Source organism: Narcine bancroftii, chromosome 4, assembly GCF_036971445.1.
Source record: "Narcine bancroftii isolate sNarBan1 chromosome 4, sNarBan1.hap1, whole genome shotgun sequence".
Taxonomy (NCBI): domain Eukaryota; kingdom Metazoa; phylum Chordata; class Chondrichthyes; order Torpediniformes; family Narcinidae; genus Narcine; species Narcine bancroftii.
In genome coordinates, this window is record NC_091472.1 from 4,997,715 (window position 1) to 5,009,852 (window position 12,138).

The 12,138-nt window shown below is 45.0% G+C and overlaps 1 protein-coding gene across 2 annotated transcripts in view; it reads left to right on the top strand.

The window, feature by feature from the left end:
- col12a1a (collagen, type XII, alpha 1a) overlaps positions 1–12,138 on the top strand; it is a 363,032-nt gene that overhangs the window by 296,732 nt on the left and 54,162 nt on the right. For both annotated transcript variants that reach the window (XM_069930690.1, XM_069930692.1), the window contains exons 53-54: positions 7,448–7,534; positions 8,122–8,175. In XM_069930690.1, coding sequence (XP_069786791.1) covers positions 7,448–7,534; positions 8,122–8,175 — 141 coding nt within the window. The remainder of the gene's footprint in view (positions 1–7,447; positions 7,535–8,121; positions 8,176–12,138) is intronic.

A 12,138-nucleotide genomic window follows, 5' to 3' on the forward strand; every position in this document is an offset into this window, starting at 1 on the left:
GTTTTCAGAGAGAGATTTGTTGTTCACTGGACACCCACAACTGATTCCTTCTGATCAGTTTTTTTCCGAAGAAACTTCTCCCATCAGGGTTTTCCAGGTGCATCTTCCTCCAGGTTACCACAGAGTTCCCCTGTGTTTCCCTTATCTTAAGTGAAACATTATGCAGCCAGACATCTCCTTTGACCAGGCTGAAATCAGATCTCACAACTCATCTTCAAAATAGGGTTTTTCCACAACTTGTTAGCTTATCCTGTTCCAGTTCCTGCTGCTGCTGGACGGTAGAACTGAATTCCCTCTCCCTCTGCTTCCAAAACCGCATGACTCTCTTAGAACAGCAAACTGCACTCAGACAGACTGCGGCACCGGAGCCAACCTTCTGAGTCCGTTCATCTGCTACTTTCCAAAACAATAATCCATTACTCCACAGCAGGTCCAATTAATAACTACTTGTGAAGTCCTTCAGCAAAGCAGTTTGCATTGTCTTTACAAAGGCCCTGGGAGCTTGGACTGTCTGGCTTGAGCAGAGCTCTAGCATTTAAAATGAAATCTGTGTTGTGAAGTGTTTGTGTTTGCTTGTGACCTGCACTAAAAAAAATCCCACAATTTATCTCTTTTAAAACATGTCTATATACAAAATTAAATATCACATAATCTATCACAGTTGTAAATATTTTGAGCAGGCAGAAAAAAGTTTTTCTTTAATGAACAGCAAAGATTAATCAACCTGAAGAATATAAGCCTGCAGACTTTGGTGTTTCACAACTATTGACATTTGTTCAGGAAAATAAATCATGTGCTTCCAACTGATCTTTACATGTCTACTGGAAGAATACAATTTTACTCAATGCACCGTGGATGGATGATACCAATTTTTACTTACTCTGGTACTTTGGGCCATGTGGATTGAACAGGCCAACTGGATCGGCTCAGGGGACAGTAGCAGCAGGACAGTTCTTCCCACGTGTCATTTAAAAAAAAATACTGGAGGCAAGGTTAGCCTAGCAGTTAGCGCAATGCTGTTTCAGTGCCAAGGATTGGGACCAGGGTTCGAATCCCACGTTGTCTTTAAGGAGTCTGTATGTTCTCCCTGATTCTGCGTGGGTTTTCCCCGGGGGGCTCTGGCACAAACTCGTGAGCCGCAAGGCCTGTTACCGTGCTGTAGGTTAAATTATTAAAATTTTAAAAAATCCTCACCACCTCTGCACAAGTAGTGGTAGCAATTTAAGTGGGCTACTGACCCTTGTAGAGTAGCAGTGATGGGAACACAGATGCCATCAATCCATCTGTACACCACCAAGCCGACTATGGTCAGTGGGCAAGCTGTTCCTTTTTTATTCCAGTACTCTGAAGTCGACCCGCTCATCTTTACATTCGACATCCAATCGCTATGCACCTCCATTGCCCGAACAGTACGGATTTCCCAGTGGCCTCCCATTTCGATTCCCTGCTCCATGCCCTTGCCGACGTGGTCTCTTTCACTGTCAGACTGAGACCACATACAAATTGGAGGAAAATCACCTCATCTTCTGACTGGGCGCCCTCCAACCTTTCATACGGTCAAAAAGCCCGAATGTAAAGGCAGAGATTCTCCGCCCTTAAGTCAGGAGACTTACCTCCATGAATGTGCCCTGGCCAGCTCCAAGGGGCCAAGTGCAATCTCTCTCGGGGGAGTCAGCAGAGGAGCGCTGGGCCCCGCCATGCTGAGAGTGGCTGGCTAAGGGCGGCTGATGACGTCATGGTGATGCTGTCAGCCCGTAACCCATCCCACTCACCCCTCTCCCTCCATGACCCCCTCAGGGCAGGGGCTGTCAGGACTGGGAGGGGCGGCAGGAGCCGTCAGGGTAGAGGGCCACTGCCTGGGGCCGTCAGGACAGGGGGCAGCCGACAGGGCCTCTTCTCAGTGCCAAGGGCTTAATACGCGGCAGAGCAATGGCCGTCTTCCCTACCCATAATCGCCCATGTAGCTGGAACTGCTCTACATTTCCCAGAATGGTTCCAGCTGCAAGGGGGGATTATGGGTAGGGAAGACGGCCATTGCTCTGCCCTGTATTTATGCCGGGCAGCACCGTGGCAACAATCGCCCTGCCTACAGCAGCTCTGGACGATGCACCGAGGCGCGGCTCTGCATAAAAGCAGTGCTGGAGCAGCCTTTTAGAGTGGGTAAGTTTAATATTTTTATCTGCCTCTGCAGCCAGCCTCGAAGCTGAGGCCTCCCATGAGAACACCTATTCTATGAGTTCTGCCAGCCTCCCCCCAATCTTTCCCTGTCGCCTGTCCTCTAGCACGTGCTGTCTCTCTCTCTCTCTCTCTCTCTCTCTCTCTCCTACTCTCTCTCTTCCCTCTGCCTCCTTTCACAGAACCATAAACAACCCTCCTCCCCCAATCAATTCTCACCTCTCCCCTCTCAGGTCCAATTAACACCCTTTTTTTCCTGTTAGTCTGTGTTCCTTCCCCTGCCATGGTCCCCTTTCCATCAACCTTTTCTTATTCAGGTGCCTGCCTGGTTCTTATTCATACCTTGAGGAAGGGCTCAGGCCTGAAACGTCAGTGATATATCTATGGACGCTGTTAGACCTGCTGAGTTCCTCCAGCATCTCTGCGTCTTTAACAGCAGTCGCAGCGTCTGCAGACTTTCGTGTTTCATTGGTTGAAGGACACCTGTCCTGATGTTCTGCCGGAGAAACGAACTCTGGCTCCATGGCAGTCGACGGTCTAAGACGGAACAACCGAGAAGTGCAGAGGAGAATTAACTGTCAGACATTGATTGGCTTCCATCTGTGCCACAAATGGAACACCGTGATTTAAACTGAGCAAAGGCAGCTAACAAAATACATTATTTGGATCTGCCAGGCTTGAACATCAGTCTTGTTTTTTTTAGAATGGATGGTCACAAACTCTCAGCTCCAGGCATGCCAACTAAAAGGTTCAGAGCTGAACTCCCATGCCCCATGATATTTCACGTGGACTTTCAGCCAGGCTTTCTAATGCCCAAAATCTTGTTGTTCATGTCCTCAGCCACCCCTTTGAGGCAGAACCTGTATGCAACCTTGAGCCCAGCACGAGCCTCTTGTGTATGAAAAGAGGGAGTCAGTATTGCTTTGCGTGGAGGCAGGGCTGCTCATCTTCAGTGACTCACAATGCTCTGATCCCACAGTCGAGCTATTCCCTTCCATGCGCCGTGGGTTCTGGTGGCTGTCTGTGTCAGACTGAGTTACAGGATAAGTCTTCATCAAGACTCTGAGTCTACATGCTGGGAAGTGGGGGGGGGGGGGGAGGTCACTAGGAGTATGGACAGAAAAACATGTTCATGGCCATTATAAGACCATAAGAAGTAACCCACTCAGTCCGTCAAGTTTGCTCTGCTATTCTATCTCGAGCTGATCCATTCTCTCACTCAGCCCCATTCCCCCTGCCTTCTCCCCATCATCTTTATACCCTGATTAATGAAATATACAGGTATATCAATCTCTACCTTAAATGCACCAATGACCTGGCTGCCACAGCTGCCTGTGGTTGCAAATTCCAGAGGTTCACCATTCTCTGGCTGAAGAAATTCCTCCACATCTCTGTTTTAAACAGGCGCCCTTCAGTCCTGGCGCTGCGCCCTCTTGTCCTAGACTCCCCTACCATGGGAAACAACATTGCCACATCTACCCTTTCCAGACCTTTCAACATTCAGTAAGGTCCCCCCCCCCCACATCCTTCTGAACTCCAACGAAAAACCAAGAGCCGACATATGTTCCTCATGTGCTAATCCCTTCATTCCAACAATCATCCTGGTGAATCTTCCATGAACCCTCTCCAATACCAGCACATCCTTCCTTAAATATGCACCTCAAAACTATACCCTGTTCTACATGGGGCCTAACCAATGCTTTATAAAATCACATCATCACATCTTGTCCTTTCAGCTATTCCTCTAGATCAATGGTTCTTAACCTTTTTCTTTCCACTCACATCTCACTCTACATAATCCCTATGCCATTGGTGCTCTGTGATTAGTAAGGGATTGCTTAAGGTGGGAGGTGAGTGGGAAGGGAAGGTTCTAGACTGCTCTAGACCCATTTATTTTGTTTGAGAAAAATTGTTATTGGCCCATTTCCTTTGGAGTTCTGAAACCATGCACATAACAAGTCAATGAGGGACGATTAAAACAGTGGTTTTCAAACTTTTTCTTATTAATCCCCTTACTAATCACAGAGCACCTGTGGGGTAGGGATTGCTTGAAGTGGGATGTATGTGAGTGGAAAGAAAAACGGTGAGGACCACTGGTCGAGATATGAACACCAACACTGCATTCGGCTTCTTCACGACCAATTCAACCTGGAGGACAACCTTTAGGGTATCCTGCACGAGGACTCCCAAGTCCGCATTTTGAACTTTCTCCCCATCCAAGTAACAGACTTCCCTTTTTTTCCTTCCACCAAAGTGCACGGCCGGACACTTTCCGGCATTGTATTTCATTTGACACCTCTTGGCCCGTTTGCCTAATTGATCGAAGTCTCTCTGCAGCCTGTCCATGACCTCTGCACTACCTGCCCCTCCACCTATATTTGTATCATCTGCAGGTTTAAAACTGAAAGCGTTGACTCCTCATGAGTGAGAAGAGATTTTGAGATTGGGGAAAGTGGAATGTGGGGAGGAGGATCGGATGGGCCATCAGCTTCACTTTGTAGTTGACGATCCTTTGATTCCATTGTAGCTTTATGGTTTTGTGAGTGATTTGTGAATTATGCTGAACACAGAAAGGATTGGATAATGTGGATGTAGAGAGGATGTTTCCTGTGGTGCACGAGACTAGGACGAGAGGGCAAAGCCTGAGAATCTATAAGATATCCCTTTAGAACAAAGACGAGGAGGGATCTCTTTACCATGAAGGTGGTGAAATGGAATTCGATGCCATGGAGGCCAAACCATTGGGTATGTTTAAGATAGAGGCAGATTTCTTGATTAGGAATTGGAATTGAGGGTCGGGTGAAGGCAGGAGAAGGGCGTTAAAAAGGATAGTAAATCAGCCATGGTGGAATGGCAGGGCTGGCTCGATGGCCTAATTCTGCTCTTATATCCTACTGTCACAGCTTCTGGTGCAAGTAGGGCAGGAAGAAGTTGATGGTCAGGTTGATGGATTTTACGTGGACTCCTCCAAGGTTTAGTATTTGATCTCCTCGTGCTCTCTTGCTCTGTGCCTTCCTGTAATGTTCTACATCGGATGGGGCAGGAGGTTGGTGAAGATATTATCAGTTTCCAAAATGACTTTGTAGACATCCTTGAGAGGTGCGCTTGTTTCATGAATCTAGCATCAGGCATGCAGATGATGGGGAGAGGCCTGGAGTATAATCAGAACCTCCATATGCCCTGGGAGAGCGTGTCAACCTTGGTTATTAATCTTCCTGGAGCATTTCGTGGAAGTGGATGTTGGTGGTACTTCAGTGCTCCAAAGATCCGAATGTAAATTGTCCATGAACCAAAAACATTGCAGGAAAGGTGAGATCATAACTGTACCTCGTCTCACGAGCTTGGACCTGTGCTTCCTCAGACGGTTGTACTGAAACACTGGAGGCAATGAAAAGTGTTATCAGTTTTTCTTCCTAAGCTAAGAGATTTGGGAAATGATCTCCTTTGGTCAGAATCTGATCCTGCATCTTCATTGCCAGGGATAGTGTTATGTGGTAGAGTCAGGTTGGTGAAACACTATCTTCAATAGATTTTGTTCTGTCATGTGGTTTGGAGGAGAAATCGATGACGTTTTGGGACATGACTTCCTAATGTGCAAGAGCTTTCTTCCATAATGTAATTCAATGTCTAATATTGGAGTGATATTTGTTCTGGAGTGGAAATGAACACAGAACACTACAGGTCATTCAGCCCTGGATGCTGTACTGACTCCTTTAGTCCTTACAAAAAGAAACTACTAAACCCTTCCTACCCTGTAACCCTCTATTTTTATTTTATTCATGTATCTAAGAGTCTCTTAAACACTCTGAATGTTTCAGCCTCCACCAAGGCATTCCAGGCCCCCACAACTCTCTGTGTAAAAAAAAAACTTACCCCCTCCCCAACGTCTCCCCTGAACTTCCCTCCCTTCACGTGTACACACGTCCTCTGGTGTTTGCTATTCCTGCCCTGGGAAACAGGTCCACCCTATCTATGCCTCTCATAATCTTGTAGATATCGATTAAGTCCCCTCTCATCCTTCTTCACTCCAAAGAGAAAAATCCCAGCCTTGCTTACCTTGCCTCATGAGACTGCCATTCCAACCAACGTCCTGGTAAATCTCCTCTGCACAGAAGATTGAAGGTTGCCCAGTTCGCTACACGTCCTGAAAATGATCTCCAATCCATTGGAAAGCTACTCCAATAAATAGGCTGTAGATAGCTGAATGCTTTTGCATCTGTAACAAATAAATTCTTGGATTTCTGGAGAATCCTTCTCTGGATCAATTACGTGCATTCAGCACACATGGATTCGTGGTGTCATTGGTCCCAGCCTTCTGAATCTAGACTGACTCCTTCTTACGTACCCCATAACCAATCAACTCCATTTTAAAAATCACTATTGATTACATTTTCAGGGCAATGCACTCTCTGCCTCGGCCTTTGTCATTGACCTGAGGCATCATTTATTTTGCCAACAAATCGTGTGTAAATGAAACTATTGTATCTACACAATGTTACTTTCAATACCGTGTAATAGTCAACTCCCCCTCCCCCCCTTTTCTGGCCTCAAAATCGGGTGTTTTCCTGTGACCTGTGTAAAAGTCAACCCTCCTATTTTTGGTGCCAACCGCCCACCCATCCGAGCTCCCAATGTCCTAATGTGCACCTTTGCCCTAGCCACTGACTCCCCCCCTTCCAAACTCATAATGCCCTGGCTGTCCGCCCATCTGAGCTCCCAAGGCCCCAACCGCCAGCTCATCCGAGCTCCTGTCCTCAGATCCTTGCCCCGGCCACCTGCTCATCCAAAATCCCAATGACCCGGCCGCCTGCCCATCTGAAATCCTGACGTCCCAGCCACCTGCCCATTCAAAATCCTGACGTCCCGGCCATCTGCCCATCTGAAATCCTGATGTCCCGGCCGTCCACCCATCTGAGATCCCGACACTCCAACTTAGTACCCGGTCCCGACCATCCAAACTCCCGATGCCTTGAACAAAGCAGGTACTGTTCAAAGGTTTGAACCATGTAATAGTTGACCCCACCTTTTTTGATGTGAAAAATGGCCTAAAATATTTGATGATTACACATATATATATGATAATGATAAAAAAAACTGGCAGATAAAATTCTGAAATATATCGTCACAGCATCCAGGAATAGTTCTTGAATTAGTCCTCAGTGAAATTTGTTTTACTGATTTTAATACCAACATTACTGATTATTTTTATGAAACATTTTCCTTTTGAAACACCTTGTTCCATAATTTGTTGGGGCTTTTTTTTGTTTTGCAGAGAGATGAAGCTAAGTGTCCCGCCCTTCCTCATGCCTGCACCTGTTCTCAGGACAGCATTGGACCCCCAGGACCCCCTGGACCTTCTGTAAGGAAATATTTGTTCCGTTCCCATCTTCCTTTTATCATCTCTCTATTTCACATAAGCCTGAGCATGGGCAGAAATAGCCACGTTTAAGATGATTTTACATCGAATTTCCAGCAATGGGTGGGGTAGGGGTCATGTGTAGGCAGAAGAGGTTCAGTTTAGTTTGACATCGTGTTCAGGGGAAGAGGGTTCTACATCTAGGGAGAGAGAGTGAGGGGCAGAGGGAAAAAGAGAAGGGAGAGCATGGGAGGGGGAGAGAGAGAACCTACAGGAGAGTTCTGCAGAACTAACACCACCAAAGAAAACTCAGGAATTTCTAGACAGGAAAATGCACAGCATTAAATGTATCTTAAATTGAAATGTTGAAATAATTCAGCTTGATCATTCCAAGGTCAAGAAAAGGGTATATATTGAGTCAGCATTTTTAGACATGGTTGTTTAATTGCGCTGGTAAGTCACCAAACCTGTCGAACTTCACCACCAACTTCCTCCTCCGAGGGTTTTTCGAAATGAGGGAGGTCAGAGATTAAGGAAATTGAAATTGAGAAAAGAAGCATCATTTAATTTGTGTTTTCTCTCATTGACAGGGTCAAATTGGTAGCAAAGGACCCCGAGGAGAAAGAGGAATAAATGGATTGCCTGTAAGTATTCCTTTCGGTTTCTTCTAACTTTCCATCTTTGTGCTAGATGTGAATTGATGCTTGATTCTAATTCCAAAGCAATTAAGTGTCCTCTTGTTCTTAACCATGAGTAATAACATTGTCAGTATTATCTCTGGCAACTCTCCACCCACCTTAACGCGACGGTGGTGCATTGGTAAATATCCCAGATCAGTAATAGAACCTAGCAGCACAGTGCAGGCCCTTTGGCCCTCAATGTTGTACTGACCCATATATTCCTATAAGAAAAGTACTAAACCCTCCCTTCCCTGTAACTCTCCACTTGTCCTCTATCCATGTGCCTGACCAAGAGTCCCTTTAATGCGCCTCCACCATCCCTGGCAAAGCATTCCAGTCGCCTACTACTGTCTGTGTTAAAAACTTGCTCCTGATGTCTCCCCAAAACTTCCCTCCCTTTACTTTGTACACATGTCCTCTGATGTTTGCTGATCCTGCCCTGGGAAAAAGGCACTGGCTGTCCACCCTATCTATGCATTTCATACTCCTGTTATACCTCCATTAAGTCTCCTCCCATCCTTCCAAAGAGAAAAGCCTCAGCTCTGCTAACCTTGCCTCATGAGACTTGTTTCCTAATCCAGGCCTCATCCTGGTAAATCTCCTCTGCCCCCTCTCCACAGCTTCCACATCCTTCCTGTAATGAGGTGACTTGAACTGAAATCAAATCGCTAAGTGTAGTCTCACCAGGGACCTGGATTAGCAATCCAGAAACAAATTCACACCCTTCCATTGCAGCTGTGAAATTTATTTTCAGTTATAGCTTGGAATTTGGGGAAAGAAGAATTTACCTTCACGATTACAGCTAATAAAACTAGCACATTGTTATAAAAAACCCATCTGGTTCACTTGTCTCCCAAAAGAAATTGAGAACATATATGACATCACATACAACCATGAGATTCTTTTTCCTGTGGGTGAGGCAGAATTACCACTTAATGGTAGTGAAAAAAAACTGACTCAATGTACACATGTAAATGAATAAAGAAATGTAAACAAATTGACTATGCAATACAGAGAAGATCCAATCACGTTGAGAACAGAGTCAATGCCCCGTTTAACAATATATAGGAGAGCGGCGGTTTCTATACTGCCTTCGATATTCAACGGGCCCACTCTTTAATCCAGAACGCAAGCAAAGAATACATCCAGGACTGAGACCCAATCAATGGGGCAGGCATGCAGGCTGAGTCATGGTTGACATCTGGTTCACCAGGGTTCAGGAATTTGGGTGGGTTTGTGGGTGGAACTGGAGTCCAGCTTGCGCAAGGGCCAACTTCTTCACTCTGAAAGTGTGGCGGGATAAGGAGGAAGGGACAATTGTGATGTTTAAAATACATTTACACTAGGAAAGGATATAGGAAAGGATATAGGAAAGGGTCAGAGAGATAGGGCCGAGTACAGGCAAATGTGACTGGCTCAAGTCGTCATGGATGAGGTGGACTTGAGAGCCTCTTTATTGGTCTGTAACCCTGTGATTCTTTGATATTCCACATGAGGCAGCAGAGAATAAATATTTTCATGAACAAGGCATGGTGGTTAAGAAAGAGAGCTTTTGGCACATTGGCCTCATAAATCAAAGAATTGAGAGAGGAGTCGGATGTTCTGGTAAAGTTGTACAAGACATTGGTGAGGCCAAATTTGGAGTATTGTGTGCAGTTTTGGTCACCTAACTATAGGAAAGATATCAATAAGATAGAAGGAGTGCAGAGAAGATTTACTAGGATGTTGCCCGCACTTCAGGAACTGCGTTACAGGGAAAGTTTAAACAGGTTAGGACAGTCGTTCAAAACCTTTTTCTTTCTGCTCACATCCCACTTTAAGTAATCCCTATGCCATCGGTGCTCTGTGATTAGTAAGGGATTGCTTCAGGTGGGATGCAGGTGGGAAGGGAAGGTGGAGAATCACTGCTCTAGACTTAATTGTTACTGAAATATTTTGCTTGAGAAAAATGGTCATTGGTCATTGGTCAGTTTCCTTTAGAGTTATGAAACCGTGCACATAACGAGTCAATGAGAGATGATTAAAACAGTGGTTTCCAAACTTTTTTCTTTCACTTACACACCACCTTAAGCAATCCCTTACTAATCACAGAGCACCGATGGCATAGGGAATGCTTAAAGAGGAATGTGACTGGAAAGAAAAAGGTTGAGAACCACTGGGCTAGCACTTTATTCCCTGGAGACTGTACGTGGAGGAGAGGGGGTTGGAGGGTTATTGGCAGAGAGCGGGAGGTTTGAGCTAGTGGAGTTGTTCTAGTGAACCGGTGCGGACTCGAAAGGTCAACCTGGCCTGTTTCCGCTCCGTAAATGGTTATATGGTTATATGGTTATATGGAGCTTAGAAGAATGAAAGAGATTTGATAGAGGTATTTAAAATTATGATGGGTGTAGACTGAGTAAATGAAAATTGGCTTTTTCCACTGAGGTCAGGTGAGATACAAACCAGGGGGCATGGGTTAAGAGTAAAAAAGGCAAAAGTTTAGGGGGAATATGAGGGGGAACGTTTCACGCAGAGAGGGGCGGGAGTGTGGAATGAGCTGTGAATGCAGGCTCAATTTTTATATTTAAGAATTACTTAGAACGGTATGTAGATGGGAGAGGTATGGAGGGCTTTGTCCAGGGGTCTAATATTTTGGCACAGACTAGAAGGGCCTCAGGGCCTGTTTTTGTGTGGTAATATTTCTTAATCCTGAAAGGGTGAATGAACATGGAAAAAAAAGCAGGAACAGGATACTTAAGCAGATGATCAGGCCGGTTTAATTTGGAAGGTGGCCAAAATGTCTGAATAACTGACTCCTTCCCCTATTTTGTATTTTACCGTTTCCATCTCCGACCTAAGTTTGAGCTTCAGTAATGAGTGCTCTTGCTTTCATGAGGGGAATACGTGAATGAGCGTACTATACCCCCCACAAATATTATCAACTAAATGATTGGATGAGATTTTTATCTGAGCTAAGGCCGCTCTCTCAGTGAGATGTAAAAGATTTCATAGTACTTATCAATGGAAATCCCTTTGGACCCTTGACTATTACTTATTCCCTAATTAAGTTAAGTGAAACTAAATAAATGGTTACTTATGCAGGGTCTCGACTCAAAACTGAGTTCTACCAGCGGTTTGATATTTACCACCATCTGGAGTCCCCTGTGTCTCCAGAATAGGAGTTTTCACAGTGTAAATTGATACCACATCTTACTTTGCAAGCTGATCAATTAACCCTGTCACAGATTAGTTCAGATAAAATTTCAATTTCAATTTTTTAAATAAAAAAAAGGCTTTAGACACACAGCACAGTAAAAATGTACATTTGGGGCAGAAACATGGTTGAAGAGGATCAGTTGAACAGTGTGGAACTGAAAAACAAAGTTAACAAGGTGATTCCTATTTAGATACGGTAAAGAGGCCACTTCAGCCTATGAGCCTGTACCCACGCAGACATGGGGAGAAAATGCAAACTCCAAACTGTGAGCGTCGCGGGCAGTGCAACACCATTACAGCACCCAGTGATCCAGATTCAAATTTTTTGAGGAGTCTGCACGTTCTCCCCGTGTCCGTGTGGGTTTCCTACGGGTGCTCCGGTTTCCTCCCATGTTCCAAAGGGGTAAGGGGTATGGGGTCCATGGGTTAATTGGTCGTGTGGGTGTATTTGGGCGGAGCGAACCTGCGGAGCAGAAGGGTCTATTACTGTGCTCTATCTCTCAAACAAAAGGATCAAGTACTGACCATGGGTCGGATAGGTCTAACCACGTTGATTGACGATTTTCCTTTCTTTTTTAAATTATTTTTATTGAGCTGAACAACAACCCTTTACACAAGGTAAATTAATGACAACATAAATCAAATCATATCATATATATGTTGCGTATCAATTGTAAATTATAATTATTACATAACGTACTTCATTCAGGACATCAAATTCTAAAATTATAA